The sequence below is a fragment of the Setaria viridis genome, chromosome 4, assembly GCF_005286985.2.
Source record: "Setaria viridis chromosome 4, Setaria_viridis_v4.0, whole genome shotgun sequence".
Classification (NCBI taxonomy): Eukaryota; Viridiplantae; Streptophyta; class Magnoliopsida; order Poales; family Poaceae; genus Setaria; species Setaria viridis.
The window spans coordinates 30,439,178-30,456,373 of NC_048266.2; the positions used below are offsets into that span (position 1 = coordinate 30,439,178).

At 49.1% G+C, this 17,196-nt stretch overlaps 3 protein-coding genes and 1 pseudogene across 3 annotated transcripts; 1 reads left to right on the forward strand and 3 right to left on the reverse strand.

The window, feature by feature from the left end:
* The first annotated feature begins 2,092 nt into the window (after window positions 1-2,092).
* LOC117851799 (uncharacterized) lies at window positions 2,093-3,594 on the forward strand. Its single transcript, XM_034733699.2, has one exon. It carries the CDS (start codon window positions 2,628-2,630, stop codon window positions 3,087-3,089), a length of 462 nt encoding a protein of 153 aa, XP_034589590.1. The 5' UTR covers window positions 2,093-2,627; the 3' UTR covers window positions 3,090-3,594.
* Window positions 3,595-7,802: 4,208 nt separating this feature from the next.
* Window positions 7,803-8,915, reverse strand: LOC140222512 (uncharacterized; annotated as a pseudogene).
* Window positions 8,915-10,682, reverse strand: LOC117851696 (uncharacterized). Its single transcript, XM_034733566.2, has 2 exons — window positions 10,243-10,682; window positions 8,915-9,192 (listed from the first exon to the last, which is right to left on the reverse strand). Exons 1-2 carry the CDS (start codon window positions 10,430-10,432, stop codon window positions 9,071-9,073), a joined length of 312 nt encoding a protein of 103 aa, XP_034589457.1. The 5' UTR covers window positions 10,433-10,682; the 3' UTR covers window positions 8,915-9,070.
* Window positions 10,683-14,211: 3,529 nt separating this feature from the next.
* On the reverse strand, window positions 14,212-17,148 carry LOC117853025 (4-hydroxy-tetrahydrodipicolinate synthase, chloroplastic). The gene is made up of 3 exons (XM_034735370.2): window positions 16,906-17,148; window positions 16,294-16,374; window positions 14,212-15,288 (listed from the first exon to the last, which is right to left on the reverse strand). Exons 1-3 carry the CDS (start codon window positions 17,046-17,048, stop codon window positions 14,361-14,363), a joined length of 1,152 nt encoding a protein of 383 aa, XP_034591261.1. The 5' UTR covers window positions 17,049-17,148; the 3' UTR covers window positions 14,212-14,360.
* Between the last annotated feature and the right edge of the window lie 48 nt (window positions 17,149-17,196).

Below are 17,196 nucleotides of genomic sequence, written 5' to 3' on the forward strand. Positions count from 1 at the left end.
AGAATGATGCCACGGTGGTAGGTGAAGTGAAACGGCGCTGAAACCTAGAAGGTTAGTTTCAGCGCAGCCGATCGAGGAGTAAATTCTTCCGGCCGGCCTCGATCCCTCTCTAGTCTCTCCCTCCCTCCCTCTCCTCTGCACGTCTGACGAGAACGATCCACACATTTTTTAAAAAAGGGCCTGTTACTGGGTGACGCAGGCGATAGACGACGATCCGGCCGCGTGCAGGTTCCTGCGCCTCCCCCATTCCCATGTCTTCGTTCTAGCTCGCCTCGCCAGCCAAAGCCAAACACGCCGTCGTGGCGTCCATCTAGACGCCATTAATGCCCTAGTTGCGAGGGGGGGGGGGGGGGGGGGGGGGAGCTTGAATGCCCTAAACGCGCGCGCGCGCGCGGTCCGTACAGCGTCCGGCAGCCTACGTGACCTGCATGCATGCAAAAATGGCCAAAAATACACGCTGCCATGGCTTGCTCGGCCGGAGACATATCCTGCTCGGGGGCGTAATGGCTACCATATACACTTATACAGTATGCCACCCACGTTGTGGCATGCCATTATTTTGCAATAATTCCGAAGTTATTCTCGCTTTGAATTCGCCCCTTTAATCCATCTTCAGAAAATGGTATACACTTTTTGTTGGCATGCATTTGTTGCGATTATTCTTGTTGCAAAAGAAAAAAAAGTTACAAGATTCTTCATTCAAAAAGAAAAAAAATACCCAAGAAAGTATAAGCAGTCTTCTCATTAATTGTTGATTGAGTTCGTTCTCGAGTGATCTTAGTCATGACGTTAATTGTTTGATCTGTGGCACCAAATTGCTATCCACGAGGAAAATGTGCGACGTCAAGTCAAGAAAAGGCTCAGGGGGCGTCTCTGCACCTTCGTAGCAAGCAAATATGATTGAGGAATGCAACACACTTGGTTAAGCGATCGATATGGTGGCGAGTGAAATCACAGCCAGAATGTTCAGTTCTGCGGACTAAGGATTGGACAAGGCTACTGAAACACCATAAGCATTCTTGAACCTCTCTCTCTCTCTCTGATGCCGATCGATGGGTCAGTTGCCACTGGCTGGACGGCCAGGATGGACCCATAATTGGCGCAGGCCGGAAATTACCAGGGCCCTGCCCCACCGTGCCGGTGTGCAGCCCACTACGGCTACAAGCAATGTGCGGGACCCGCCTAGGCTAAAGCGGGAGGGGGAGAGAGAGAGAGAAATTAAAGCACCGCCTGTTACTAGCCATGACACGGCCACATGAACCAGCTAAAGGAGCCAGTTAAAGCTCCCCTAAAAACTCCTATTTTGCATTGCCCTGGAACAGTTTTCACCACCACCTGCAATTTCTGCCTTCTTTGAACTCTCTACTTCTCCCTGTCACAGTTTCCAGTTTTTTGTCCTTGCCATGAGAACTGAAATGGTAAGTGTTAACAACTGTTCATGTGTATGTGTGTACATATAGTAAACGGTAAATTGAAACATGAATGGAAAATTAACAAGGAATTAACAGAGCAGTAAACCTGTCACTGGATTAAGAGAAATGAAGGAATATGATGCAGCAGTTAAGTTACCTAATACTATATATTAGTGAATATATAGTGTGACAAAATAAAGAAGGGTAGTGAGATGTATGCACACAAGAATGCACAACCAACCAGGTGATTGCTGGCGAAATTGATGAGATCCATCTAACCTCTTGGAAGCTAGCACTGATTATACCAGTGCCCTAGTTGAATACCACCCTACACAGTGAGCATGGATTAGCATTGGCTGCGTACAGATGCATGAGGCCAAAGGTCCCACAGCACCATGCATTTCATTGAAAGACCTCTCTCACTGTGATGTAACATACCAGCATGCATAGTTGGGAACATTCTCGCCGCTGTTAGCTAGCAAGCCCGCTAGGTACCTTTTAGTTTTAAGTTACTCTTACAGTGGACTTGATAACTGCATGGTAGTAGAATAGCTCTGTAACCAGCATAGTGCGGCGGCGCGCGGTAAGAATTCCGGCGCCCCCGCCGGCAACCCATCCACATCCACCTGTGCCTGCTGCCGCCTGCTCTGGCGCCGCTGATCCGTGGCATCTGATCCCTATTATTAAAACCCAATTTTTCCTGGCGCGCAGTGAGGGAGTGAGAGGGGATGGAAGAAGGTGCGATCTACTCGATCCAAAAGTTTCACCGCTCTCATTCTCCCCACAATCATTTGCACCACCCCTTGGCCCTTGCCCTCTCTCTCCTCCATCTCTCTCTCTCTCTCTCTAATGACTATTTAACATGCAGCCTTTTGTTTTGCAGCTACCTGCCTGCATATAATTCTGTTGCCTGCATATAATTCTGTTGCCTGCCTTCTCTCTCCTTTAGCTTGGCTCCCTCCCCATCGCCATCATCATCACCTCCATCTCCTCACCATCACGCCTGCCTCCTCCTCCATCCTCTTCTTCCTCCTCTCCTTTACACCGCTACAAAAGAGCTAGCATGAGCACACTGCTTGCGAGCTAGCTGCTGTTCATCGCAATTCATCGCACGACCCTGAGCTTGACCTAGGTAGGCTGTTGTTCTTGGCGAGAGCTAGCTAGCTCTGTGCAGGCGCCTCGATCTCACTGCTAGTGCTAGCTAGATTTCATCCGATGGGCGTCGAGCTCGACCTGTCTGAATTGGCCGTGCTCCGGCCGATCCAGACCGCAGCGAGCAGCGGGGGCGCCGCAACGCCTCGGCGGGGAAACGACGGCCCGGACGCCGCCGACACCGGCTGCGTCACGCCGACGGCCATGGGCTCCTTGTTGCCGCGGCCAGGAGCCTTCGGCGTCGGCGTCGCCCTCGACGTCGTCGAGGCCGTCTTCAGCACGCCGACATCGTCCCCGTGCCTGCTGCGGCCGGCCACGGTGTGCCCTCCGGCGCCGCGGAAGCCGGCGAGGGCGCCGGCCGCCGCCGCCAAGCGGAAGCGCTGCTGCGACCTCCCGGGGCTGTCCTTCTTCCCCGTGCCGCAGGACCTCTCCACGGTGTTCGTGCCGCGCGGCCCCGCCGCGGACAGGTCGCCGCCGCCGCCCCGGGGTGCCAAGAAGATCCGCCGCCTGTTCGTCGTGGGGTGAAGCGGCGGCCGGCGACGTCGCTCGCCGGAGAGATTGCTATCCTCATCCAGTGCTGATCGATCCACTCGCCGCGCGTGCGCGCGGCTTGCCGAGCTCGGTTGCGGCGGCGCGCCATTGGACATCTGCTGCGACTGCGAGCGGGATCGAAGGACAATTTCTTGGGCTTCTTGAAAGCACAGAAGAGTAGAAGACACCATGGCCATGCGCCTATGTTTCGTCAGAGCTTACTGATCGAGTGTGTGTGCAGTGCGCTGCTTCTCAGATCGGTCGAGTCTGAATAATCGAATTGTAAATACTAGCTACACTGTTGTCTGCGCATGGTTGTCTTGGCGCGCAACGCGGGTATAAAGGCCACAATCTCTGGGAATTCACTCGCTTCTGTTTGCAAAAGGATACAAAATCCACCCCCCCTGCCCTTTCCAGAATCAATGTTTCTGTGCCAAACGCTGTAAAAAAAATCTCCGATGTAGTATGATCTTGATTGTTCTGATGGTGTCCCTCTGCACACATTTTCTGTTTTCTTTCCCTTGCAGACTCCAATTCTTGAAAATTGTGTCTTGGATCTAGCCTGAAGCGTGTGATTGGTATCTCTGTTTTTTCTTCTGTTTGTTTTCAGAAGGGGGAAGCACTGCACTGGAGAGGGTCCTGACGTGAGCTGCTTCCAAATCGTGTCCTCTTGCTAGCTGCAGCGCTCTGCAGGCCTGCAGGCCTTTTGGATGGTATTGGTACCTAACCCAGCAGAGTGCAGAGATGCATGTGTGCGTGCATGGATGAGCCTGAGCTGAGCGAAATTCAGAGGGCAGAACAGATCTGGAGAAAAAGGCAGTTGAGCCGCAGGGGCACTCAGATCTGAGCAGGTTTGCAGGCGCTGGCCGCTCCATCTCCATCCAGGGTTTAATGATTCGCCCATTTCTCAAACTGTTCACGTACAATTTGCTGCATATTTAAAATTTTCTCTGACCTCAATGGAGAAAGTATGCAGCAGAATCAATCAAGCAACTGTACAAGTGTTTAGACGAGACCTGCTGCCTCATCCTGAAAAAAGCCTGACCCGAGCGCTTGGTTGGTTTGAGCCCAGCGTAGTAGCTGGAATCCTGAAAAAAAACAATGTTTTACTTTTGAAATAGGATAGCTATATCACTATTTATTTTCTTATAAAATATATAATTTTCAAGGAATATGCAGGCACTATTTATAAACCTTTTTGAAGTGGAGCGAGATTGGCTTACTTAGTTGGCAGAAACATATATAGTCATAATTGAATCAAACTTAACAAAAAAAAACTTTATTTCTCTCTAAATATTTTTAAAAAAATAAATAAGTGATGCTTTCAAAAGTGTACAATATATTTTCGATAAACTAGATTACTGAGCACAACTAAACTAATGTTCACATTCCGGAAAATGATATGGTGACTGTCGGCACAAAGTGAAAAAAAGGAGACGTTTTTTTAATGTGCAAAAAGATGCACCACATACGCAATAAACTTTAGTATGTTTTATTTTGTGGCCGGGACAACAGGATATCCAAGAAGTAGTACTGCACAAGTTCAAACCTGGAGGAACAAGTAGGCACACCCAACCGGCCAACTATCGACATCCCGGAAGAAGACGGATAGATACGTCAGACATATGCATATATACATATACATACATACATACACACATATACGTACATACATACGTACACACACACACACACACACACACACACACATATATATATACACACACACACACACACCAGTGCGTAGATGAACGGATCGAGGGACGGAAAACAAGCGACTTCAAAAAATTCGAATTTCAAATTTCGAGCTACTATTCACCGCACTATTCAAATTTAGCGAACACTATTTAAATTCGCGGCACTATTTAAATTCAGCTCACTATTCAAAAATGGGAATATGAATAGCGCCCGAGCACTCACCAGGAGTGGGTGGAGCACCTCAGGGTGGATGGAAATGTTTCCGCGCTATTCACTCACTATTGTGCACTATTGAGCTACTATTCGGGGTTGCTTTCAACAACTATTCAGCAAATATGGTACGCGCGGGTGCGTGATTAGGTATATATCTTGATTATATTGATTCTCAGGATCTTTGCGGGTTGGCGAGACCGAAAAATTCAGCCGGTCGTGCTGCTATGCTTGTGACAGTCCTACTCGGTACTCACCGCATGCCTCGCTGGCTCGCTTCAGAACCAAGCCAGCCCGGTCTTCACCCTCACCGTCCCCAGCCATGCTCACACAGGACTCAGGCTCTACCGTCTTCCCAGGCAGTTCCACCCGAAGGGAACACTTCTCTGTGCACACAGGGTTCTCCTCAAACGCCGCTACCAGGGCTAACACGAGAACGACACACGCAGAGGTTTCTCCTCTAGGGTCCGTAGCGTAGAGACATCGCCCCATACGAACAAGTTTAAAGGAAGGCAGGGATGCTACCAGGATAACTTAATCCATTTCCACGGGACAAGCTTACACGCGGCTTTCCCTTTCGGGAAACCTCAAGCACTTAGCACAAACCTTGATTACCACCACATCACCAGATCGAGCACCGAAGCGATCAGACAACCACCGAAGAAGCAAGATCACCGAAGACCTCCACCCACACTCCACTCATACTCCATGAAGACATCCACCACCTCGGAAGTGCTCTGAGGAAAAATTAGCCACCATATTTAGAATCACCCACTACCGTTGTATTACTCCACCACCTCTGTACTACTACTAAAATAAAGGGAGGCCGTCGGAGCTCGTGAATTATGTACAGCGTTCGTACATGTGGCAAGAAGATGGTTCCTCTTGTTGGTTTCCTGGCGCATCAACATTCGAGGGGAAACTCGCGATTTTTCCTTGGCATCCAAACGATTCATGCCGATTTGACGCTTAGGAGTGTATAGTGGGCGTTGAGCTGCCGGTGTACGTGCATGCATATGCATGTTCCCCACTAGCCTCCAAAAAGCCGTAAGCCCGTTTCATTTGTGCGTGCCTTGGATAATAAGCAAAGGTATTCCCCGGCCTCCTTTTGTTTTTCAAACCTTTTTAAGTTCTTGCTTCTTGCAGGGATCAAATGTTTATGACCTCTTTTTTATTCTTTTTTTACATGCAAATTCAAAGTACAAAGCTATTGCAATCATGCTTGGAAGAAAAATGAGTAATCATTCGTGTACATGTAAGTTTTTCTTCTCCTGTCTTGTGCAAGCCCTACCACTACAATGTGTTTTTAATGTTAACTTACCAGAAAAAAAAAGAATTTGTTGCAGGATGAACAGATGACGCATGAGAGTCTCTAAATCAAAAGTGGTAGGACCAGTAGAAGGCAGTGGTGGGGGTGGTTGCTGAATTGGGAATGCTGATCGGATCGGAGGGTGCATCGAGAAGCATCAATGATGGCATGTCGCCGTTGCTGCAGCTGCATGCCGTGTGCCGCGAGTACGGCCGGTGATGAGGTGCTCGCTCGCCGCCCGGCCGCGTGCAGCGGCGCTCCGAATCATTTCGGCCGCCGGCGGCACATGGCGGGTGCGTCGACCTGACCATGCGCCGTAGTACCCCGTGTACTTTGGCCCTGCACGCTTACTCCGGATGTGCATATGGAATTCAATGCGCATGTATAACTGGTCACACCGTTTCCATGGCTGAATTTCGAAGGAAAATTTCGCAGCGTTGAACATTGTCTTCTTTTCATCATGGACAAATTGAAAAGGGGTTGGATTTTCGCATCTTGCATACATATAGGCTGCTCTTGATTACTATCTGGCATGTTTGTTCATATTCAGTTGTTTCTTTTTGATGATTTGAACTTTGAAGGGCGAAAAAGGTTGAAGAGAAGGTATCGTAGAGCTCAACTTTAACAACTTTGCTCCTAGCTGAAAATTACTCACTGGCAGCACGCATCGTGTCGGCGTAGTAGTAAGTAGTAGGTGGGGCTAGGTTCTGCGTAGGCCGGTTTTAGGCCCAAAAAGCTCCCTCACCCCACTTCGGCTTTTTTGTCACCATCAAGGCCTGGTGTAGGCCCAATATATAGGGAAGTAAAATGTTAACGTCGCCGAGTAATTTCGGCCCGTCAAATCCGTCCGAGCAACAGCAGCAAGCAGCTCTGAGTCTCTGACTGATGGAGCGACGTGGTCGGATCGGAGTCCCTTTCCTGACTCAGCCACCATCTTTGTTGGAATCCATAAAACGCACGTGCACGTGTGACGTGTATGCGATCGCTTCCAAAAAAAACCCAAACTGAGCTGCGGGAGATGGCAGTTTCCATGAAATCCAGCAGCCTAGCTCCTTGTCCATGGTTGAATTGGCCGCTTCCCTCTTGGATTACGCCAAGCTAAGCCTTGCTACAAAAACGGGTAGTAACTCTCTAAAGGCACAACACTCTTTGTAAATAATATAATCCAAGCCCAAACCTGTTGCCATGGAAAGTGTATTCAATCACTGGTTTGTACCACCACTAAGAAACTTGCTTTGCCAATTTCGCGTCGTGCGCTTGTGAATTTCTATCTTCATCTATAAGTAGAGGGCAACTACATTTCTAGCTGTCTAGTCGCCACTCCTGACTCCTGTTAGTGAATCGCTAACAGAGAACAAACTAAGGTGATTTATGAGAGGAAGTCGGGCCTCACCAAACCAAACTGGCTTCAAATAAGTGAAGAAATCACAATTATCAAACGCCATCCACAAACGGCCATTGGAACACCGGAGCATCAATCCACAGTCCTCTGCCACAACTTGCAATCAGCATTCTAGTTAAATCATAACCCACTATCGCCATGCGAACTACATCAACTACAATCTTTTTTGTTCTTAGTCACATGATCAGTAATATTCTAGTCACTACATCACATGATGCATGTAGCCTATATTTCCTGCCCATGATCATCTAACACAATAAGGTTGTTATCTCAGGTGGCAACATCATAATGTTGTGGTGATGCGTTACGGTGTGGTGTTTATATGTACACATCGTCATGTCTTCGACTTTATACAACAACAATATAGACTTTCAGTCCCAAGCAAGTTGGGGTAGGTTAAAGTTGAAACCCAGCAAGAGCCACAAATCAGGATTCGAGCACATGAATAGCTGTTTTCCAAGCACTCCTATTCAGGACTAAAATCTTTGGATATATTCCATCCCTTCAAATCTCCTTTTATTGCCTCTTCCCATGTTAATTTTAGTCTTCCTCTGCCTCTCTTCACATTACTATCACGCCTTAGGGTTCCACTACGCACCGGTGCCTCCGGAGGCCTTTGTTGGACATGTCCAAACCATCTCAGCCGGTATTGGATAAACTTTTCTTCAGTTGGTGCTACTCCTGACCTATCACGTATATTCTCATTCCGGACTCGATCCCTTCTCGTATGACCACAAATCAAACGCAACATACGCATTTCCGCATCACTTATCTGCTGGACATGTCATCTTTTTGTAGGCCAACATTCTGCACCATACAGCATTGCAGGTCTAATCGCCATCCTATAAAACTTACTTTTTAGCTTCAATAGTACCCTCTTGTCATATAAAATTCCTGATGTTTGGTGCCACTTCATCCACGCCGCTTTGATTCTATGACTAACATCCTCATCAATATCCTCATCTCATTGTAGCATTGATCCCAAATATCGAAATGTATCCTTCCTGAGCGCTACTTGGTTTTCCAAACTAACATCTCCCTCCTTATGTGTAGTAGTGCCAAAGTCACACCTCATATATTCAGTTTTAGTTCTGCTGAGTCTAAAACCTTTTGACTCTAGGATCTCCCGCCACAACTCCAGTTTCCTATTTACTCCTGCTCGACTTTCATCAACTAGCACTACATCATCCGCGAAGAGCATACACCGAGAGATATCCCCTTGAACTTGAATGTCGTCAACTTTATACAAAGGTTAAAAAGAAGAACAAGAAAAAGAAGAAAAGTAACATGTGTGCCTACATTATGTTCTTATATAGTTGGATGAGACAATCGAACCATGAATGCTTTGCTGCTTCTTCAGATAGGAGGTATGTTCGAAAAGGAGAAGCCCTTGTACCCTTTGTAAGCATAATATGCTATTCTTGTGTAGTAGAACCCCGGGATGAACATTACCACACCCAGAACTGCAAAGAAAATGCCTGCATATATCCACAAAACATTGGGGCCAGAGATCAGGCAATGAAGAAAAAGGGATAGTGATAATAGTTATGGTAACTTTTGCATAAATGCTACTCAGTGTCATATACATCATCAGCACTTTTGAAGAGTCTCAAGCACATGCACACTGAAACTAAATGGAAGGTGCAGAAACAAATCGTCCAACTCTGTATGTCACCAACACTTTCTTACAGATAAATTAGCATGCAGCACACACTAAAAAGCATCAAGCAAAAGAATTTTGCAACCAGTGACAGGAACTGACTTTTCCTCGATTCCATTAAGTTGCCAAAACATGTGGGCTTCGACAAATTGCTGTGCTTGACGTCTGTAAGAATGGCTATAACAATCGTTAACCATCCCATTTGTACCATGTTTTGGTTGCCAACAATTGCCATCAAACAATTGGCATTTGATAACTTAATAGAAGTAGTTACCCTCAGTTCCTAGTTATCTGACGGCTCCACGAAGTCTCAAACAATCTCTCTGCTTAAGGATTTTATTCTCCTATAAACTAGGAAAGCAAACAGAGCCCACAGGTTTAACAATCCATGATCCTTTTTCTTTCACAACTTTTGGCCAGAGGATCTGTTTCCCCATCTTCATTAGCAGAAAACGTACCAGAGGTTTAAAGTTGTACACATTCCACATGGTTTCTTAAATCCTAACTAAATGATCTGCACGGAAGCCTTTTGGCTTGTCTAAAAATAATCCGCACGGCATAACAAAAAACTAGTCTATCAGTTTTTAGAGCCACTCGAAGAATTTTTCCGGCTTAAAGTCTAATCCAACTGTATTCAGAAAGCAGGAAGGGGAAAACGATTTTTTTTCCAGTAAAAAGGATGTTAGGGTGTCGTAGAGAATACATCAACTAATCGAGGGTGCTAGAGAGTAGAAACAATTTAAATAATTAATCCTCCCCTTCCCAGTCGTGCTAAACCTAGCCGATCCCGAATTCCCAACTCGGCACCCAAATCGACCAACACTGAACTGAAAAATCCAATCGGGCACGGGGGGTTTTTGTCTCTCACCGTGGGCGCTGTCGCCGCCGACCTGGTGCGCGGTCATGAAGGACCCCGCGACGACGCCGAGGACGCCGAACGCGAGGAGCGCGGCGGCGAACGCGATCTCCTTGACGGGCGCGCCGCGCGGGCCCCCGACCGCGCCGCCGACCAGGTCGTCGTCGTCGGTGATGGAGAAGGCGTGGTCCACGTACGCCATGCCGACGGATCCCGCGGCGGAGGTGGGGTGGGGTGGGGAGGAGAGGACCCGCCTCGCCTGCGGTGGTTTCGCGATCTGGAAAAGCTCGTGGAAGAATCGGGAAAAGCGCGGGAGGGGGGAGGAGGAGGCGGAAGCTTGCGAGGCGCGCAAAGGCGATGGGGAAGAGTCAGATGCGAACCAAGGCGCGGTCGCTTCTCGCGGCCGTTGCCGGGTCGCGGCTGTGGATTCTGACAGTTTTTTTTCTCTCTCTCTGCTTTCTTTTTCTACTACTAGTTTTTCTTTGCTGATCAGCTTAGATCAAAGGGCGCCCTAAAAAAAAGTTTAGATCGAAGGCCAATTTCTCTTTTTAGAATTTTATTGTATAAACAGTTGTTGTGCATTTGCCCTTATAGTAAGCAAAATTGCATATTTGTAACTTTTTTTTAAAAAAAAGATGAATATTTGTCAAACCCAATGAAATTCTACGGAGGCCGGGGCCCTGGGGTGATGTTTCTGGAAGCCACGTAGGCTAGCAAAAGGTGAGCACGCTGAGCCGACCGTCGCTGGCGGGTACATGCCGTATGGCAAGAAACATCTACAGTAACTGCGCCGCCGCGCCGGACGGACACCTCCTGCCTGCTCAGCCCTTCCCAAATGAAAGCCCCGCCCCGGTGTCTGCGCCGCGTACAGATCAGGGATTAGTACTGAGTTCCAGTTCCAGTACGGCACGATGACGGTGTCTGCCATGAGAGATGGCGGCGGCCTTCATGATCTGCTATCCTGGCTGCCGGTGAAGCCCCTGCTCCGGTTCCGGTGCGTGTGCAAGGGCTGGCGCGCCCTCATCTCCAGCTCGCCGTCCCCGCTCCTTTACCCGGTACTCATGGCTGCTGCACGGGACACCCACAGGCTGTCGGGAGCCGGCACAGAGTCGACGCGTGCAAGGTAGCTAGCACACGGCCGGCCGCTGGCCGGAGTGGCGGAGCACGAGGAGCAGTCGCGGCGACGCCGTTCTCGCGGCGTGACGGTGGAATAGGAGCGGCCGGAGCAGGCTTTAGTGGGGTCGCGTTCGTTCCTCCGCTGCGCTGCCTCTGCGCCGCGCCACCTCCGGCTTACAGGAGAGCGATTAAAGCCTGAACCTTCTGCTCATCCTCGTCTGCCTCACATAGGTAATAGATGATAAAATACATGCAACTAGCCAACCACTTCCAAGGAAATTCAGGTTGTCTTGGCGGTATGTTGCTTTGTGACTGAGTGAGCATCACTGGAACGGCTGTGTAGCACTACAGGTGTTTGTGACAATTCTGAGGAAGGAAATGGCCCTTCAGACGGTGATGGAACCCTGAGCTTCATGCGTTTGTGGAAAATACTGAGTTTCAGTTCAGTGCAGCACGCACGGTTGACTGGCATCCGATCGGACGTTCTGCCCAACGAAATCCATCCATTAGTGGTCGGATGAATCCACCGTTGGACTGGAAAAATCTGCAGAGACGAAACGATCCCGTAGAATCCATGCATGATGCTCTCCGACGGGGCTAAAAGGGAGGGGGGGGGGGGGGGGGGGGGGGGGACTGGGAGCGCACGGTGGTGGCGGCGGCGTCGAGGTCTCCACTCTCCAGGGGGAAGGACGTGGGAGGCGGGCGCGCCGGGACTCGCCGGCGGTCGGGCAACCCACGGCGTACGGCGGAGACGGCGTTCCGGCGATCCCACGGGGTGGACGACTAACACGAAATACCGTCCACCTCCTGGCTGCCTAGCAGCCGTCGGATGGGGCCTGTACGGCCGAGATCGGAATGGAGGGCGTCCGCGGCCAGCTCTGCGAGGTCGCCACGCTGGGGCACGACAGCGGCACGGCGCCGACGACGACATGGAGGATTGGAGGCGCAGGCCGGCGCCCCCTGTCGTGACCTGCTGGTGCCTGAGCTGCACCGTCGCCGTCAATGGCGTCACCTACTCGCTACCCCGCGACGCGCATCGCCAGCACATGAGGAAGGACGCGAACCGCATCGCCTCGTTCGACCTGGAGAACGAGGACGAGGAGTGGAAGACGACGACGATAGAAGGCCCGGCGCTCAGGCACGTGAAGCCGGTGGGAGCTGGCGCATCGCGCTGGGAGAGCTCAGGGGCACCCTGACCATGGTCGACACCGTGCGGTCCGGCCTGTACGGCCCGTCGCCGGACATGAACACGGACGTGTGGACGCTGGAGGATTCCGAGAGGAGCGTCTGGGTCAAGGCGTACGCGATCCGGTCGCGCAATAACTTCTACGAGGTCAAGGCACTGGAAGTGTTGCGTGATGGGAGGTTGGTGCTGTTGAAAACCATCAAGGAAACACGGGCGACATCGGATCATCGTTGCCAGAAGCGGCGCATCCTGCAGCTCTACAACCCCACCACTGGGGCTTGCACAGAGTGCTGGTTGTTATGCCTAGAGAGTTCACAGACATAATTACCCTTTGCACTGGGAGCCTCCTGTCTTGATTTGATATAAAATTGTGGATCATTTAGTCGAGTGTTTGGTGGGTGTACAAGTCACAGTTTGTTGAATTGTTCAGCTCAAGATTATAGGTACAAGTCACAGTTTCAGGGTCGTCGGGGGCGTCGAGGGCACGCTGGTGCCCGCGCGCCTCGACCTCGTATGCGTCGACGGCGGCGAGCTCGGCGCCCGGGTCATCGATCCGGCGACGGGGCGGGCCGTCACCACCGTCGGCGACGGCCGCTGCGGCGGTTTCTCTACTTCTCCTACCGCAGGTTCGGCCGTGCTCTGTCCGGCGCGTACAAGGTCGTCCGCTGCAGCCGCTTCAGTTCCTGGAGACGCCATGACCACCGCCTCCTTGAGATCACCACGGTAGGGGCGGGCGGGGAGCCCGCGTGGAGGCAATTGCCGGCGCAACCAGCGGCCTTTACCTGCTCGTGCCATGGCTGCACGGCCGCCGTCAATGGCGTCCTCCACTTCCTGACCGGGCACCCGTTCGCGCCTACGTGCAGGAGCCATGTAGCCTGCTTCGACCTCGAGAGCGAGGAGTGGAAGACGACGATCGAAGCCCCGGCGACCGAGTGGCCCAAGGAGGAAGAGAGATGGGAGATCACAATAGGAGAGCTCAAGGGCACCTTGAGCATGGTCGAGACCGTAAGGTCCCTCATGGATGGCACAGCGTACACAAACATATGGCTCCTGGTCGACTCCGAGAAGAGCGTATGGGTCAAGGAGTACACAATACACATGCCTAGGACGGTGTCCCTTGTCGAAGCATTGGAGGTCTTGGGTGATGGAACAATATTGCTGTTGAGCACGTTCGAGATGGAGGGGAACAGTCATCTTTTTGAGAGAAAGAAGATGCGCGTCCTGCAGCTCTATGGCCCCAGCACGAGGGTGTGCAAGGATTTGATGAAGATGGCTGAGCATCGGTTCTGTAACAAGATTGCCCTTTACACTGGGAGCCTTCTGTCTTGATCAACCACCCCATGGACAATTCTTGCTGAAGATAGATACAAGGGCAATGTTTGATGAAAAAGGCCGAGCATCAGCTGACAGGCAAGATTACCCTTTACAATGGGTCATGGACAATTCTTGACGAAGAAAGATACAAGGGGAACATTTTGTTATAGTTTGCGAAATGGCAAACCAACTTTGTTTTGCTCAATATTAGTAAATGGAAATGTGGTGGATTTTGCTGCGGCATTCGATCCCCATTGCGAAAAAGATACAAGGGCAACATTTTGCTCAACATTGCTCAATAATTCTCAACAGATTTGGCATATCTATCAGGGATTGGGAAACCAATTTTCGTGTACCAACATGACTAAAACAACTGTAAACTTGATATATTATACAAAGAAGCCAAGGCAGCACCCATTAAATAGATAAACCAACGACTAATGAACAGAACCAAGTCTGTAAACGCAAGGTGCAAACTCAGTTTTATTCATCAAAATACAAACTAACTCACTTCCTAGTACCTACTGATCAACATGAAATCATCATCATCAAGAATCCGCGCCTCTTTCTGTCCCACAAAGTTCTGCCTTCCAATAGCTTCAACAATCCGGACGAACTCAATCCTTTTTTTGAGAGGAAGAGGAACATACGGCAATCTGAAGACAGGCCTTGTCACCCCAAGCTGAGCCAGAGCAGTGTTGAGAGCAATCGGATTTGGCTGGCAGAACAACCATTTCATCAGCGGCAAAAGCTTCTCATTCAGAGTCGCATTCTCGCCTTCGTACATGAGGCTGTGCATGAGCCCAGGAACAAGGTTGCTTGCGACGGAAATGACTCCAGTAGCACCATATTTCCACCTAGAATCATGGCATTCGTCGTCATTACCACTCCATACTGCTATATCTTTGTCAGTGTACTGCTTAACCCTCTCATGCCCAACACATTCCTTGACACCTGCCATGTTTGGATAGCCTGAAATTGCCATGATAACTTCAGGGGGGATATCCTGGGCAGTCCTGGATGGCACATTGTAGATGATGGTCGGACCCATTGGGAGGACAGCCTCAAAATGAGAGATCATTCCCTCAATTGAGGTCTTCCCATAGTAAGGATTGATGTGGAGAGCTGCATGCATGCCAACAGCAAATCCCTGCTCTGTCGCGTGAACAGCCTCTCTGGTTGAGTTACTTCCTGTGTTGCCTATCACTTTAATTCTAGTGCCAAAGCAGTTCACTGTATGCCCGATGAGCATGATATGTTCATCCCAGCTCATAAGGTGACCCTCTCCTGTTGTTCCTCCAACAATTACACCTTCAGCACCACCCTCTATCTGCATGTTTATGAGAGAATCATATGCTTCAAGATCGAACCTTCCATCTGGCAGATAGGGGGTTTTGACTGCGGTGATTAGTCTGAGACTTGTGATGTCACCTGTTGATGTCCTGCATCTCAGACAGAGAAAGATCAGACCACAGCAGCAGATAACATGTATCAGAGCCTTCAGAAACTTGTGTGCAAACAGTCACATACACTTGACTACAAAGCTATAAAGTCATGAAACAGAAAAGTACCAACTGCTGTTACCAAAGATTGTATATGCTCATTTAACAAGCAGAACAAACTCAAATTGCAATATTAGCACCACCTAACCGAGCATGTAGCTTTTGTTATATATTTCTTTCCAGACAAGGCAGTTCGATATTACATTCTAACTAGCTGCAGCATGTCTAAGCTTAAAGAGACAATTTCTTATTCAACATATTTTCATTATGCTGATAACAACATAGCATGTTACTCTACTGAGTAAACGATTCTCCCAGCCAGGGGCGAAGCTAGAGAAAAACAATAGGGGGTGTGGCACTTCATAACATATGTATGATGTTCAACCAAATAGAATGAAAATTTATAGCTATAACTGATTTTGAAATTTTTCTGGGTGCGGCCGCACCCAGAACTTACAACGTGGCTCCGCCCCTGCTCCCAGCCCACGGCACGAACTTATCCTGTCTGCAGTATCTAAAGCTCGAAACAGTATATGAACATATTTAAAGCTTTTCAAAATAAGATAGTTAGCAATCAGCTATTTTGGAACTACCCTAAGCAACAAGGATCAATTACAAATGTTCTACGTGAAAGGAATTTGGCCACATGGAAAAGTTGGCTTCCAAGTTCCAACTGGGGGCTGTCGAAAATGATTCCTTTTTCCCAACAAGTCTTAATTTTTTCAATAAGAGGCCAGAGTAGAAGGGGCAAAATATAGCTAAAGGAAAAAAAAGAAGAAATCTCAGGTACACAAGAGATTTATTCTCGTCAGATTAATGCATATGGTAAATTCCACCAAAACTAACAGGTTGTTCAGTGTCATATAAGCTAAATAAAAGTGCTAGAAAAAATACGGACGAATCATCATCACTTCATCAGCATTCTTTTAGAACTAAACAAGTTACCGGTTCTTCACTTCAGTACTTCGCATTGGAAGATAATCATCAAGAGTGATGGCTGCCAGTGAAAACTTCCCTCTGCCAGTCCTGCAGGATTACTTGTGTTAGTGTTTTGTTTAGAAGCAAGGAGAATAAATAAAGGCAGAATAATTAGTGAAATAAAGATCCAAAGGCAACTCCTCAGGAAATTCGTAAGGGAAGTTGTAAAAATCTTCATAAGTACAGAGATACAGCAGAACAGATGGACAAGCTGGGTGCCTGTATACTCCCTCCTGTCATAAATTAACTTATCTCCGGACATGAATTCAAGCTTGAGAAATTTTACTACCAGTGCCAATTTTTTATTAATGTTTTTTGTTTGTGCTAAGATGGACTCTCTCTTCTTCAGTATGCCACCGAAAATTTGGTCATTCTGTTTATCAAATCTTCCTTGAAACGTATTCTTTTAAAAGAAGGGAAATGTGCTTTCGCCACCAGTTTGACCATATTTGACTGAACAAAGACGAGAAATTTGATATGACCAAAATATCATCCACAGCGACATGAAATCCAGTCGATATCCCCTCAAGTCGTGTTAAAAAAAACATATTAGGTGGGAATGAGACCCGTGAAACGTACACAGATTGAAGCCCTGAAGGGAGTCGCCGCGGCCGCGCAGCCATCGAGGGGGGAGAGGGGCTCGCTGTCGCTGCGCAGCCATTTGAGCGAGGGGAGATCGTCCGCGTCGGGAGGAGATGCGTCGGCATCGGCGGCGAAATCATGGAGGGTGGCCGGAGCCGCTGGTGGCTGGCTCGTGGAGACACGAGATGAGCACTCGACGAAGCGTCTGCGTGGGCAACCTGCAGCGGCGGCTAGGGTTCGTTCGAGGCTTTCTTTGAGGCAAATGGTAACGTTACTGCTGGGCCTTGG

What these genes read in the sequence shown, in the direction of transcription:
- LOC117851799 (XM_034733699.2), top strand. Translation starts at nt 2,628, where the DNA reads ATGGGCGTCGAGCTCGACCTGTCTGAATTGGCCGTGCTCCGGCCGATC.
- LOC117851696 (XM_034733566.2), bottom strand. Translation starts at nt 10,432, where the DNA reads ATGGCGTACGTGGACCACGCCTTCTCCATCACCGACGACGACGACCTG. An exon ending in CGGCGGCGACAGCGCCCACG is followed by an intron (nt 9,193 to 10,242) that starts GTGAGAGACAAA and finishes GGATATATGCAG; the next exon opens with GCATTTTCTTTGCAGTTCTG.
- LOC117853025 (XM_034735370.2), bottom strand. Translation starts at nt 17,048, where the DNA reads ATGATTTCGCCGCCGATGCCGACGCATCTCCTCCCGACGCGGACGATC. An exon ending in CCTTCAGGGCTTCAATCTGT is followed by an intron (nt 16,375 to 16,905) that starts GTACGTTTCACG and finishes GTAATCCTGCAG; the next exon opens with GACTGGCAGAGGGAAGTTTT. An exon ending in AGTACTGAAGTGAAGAACCG is followed by an intron (nt 15,289 to 16,293) that starts GTAACTTGTTTA and finishes TCTGAGATGCAG; the next exon opens with GACATCAACAGGTGACATCA.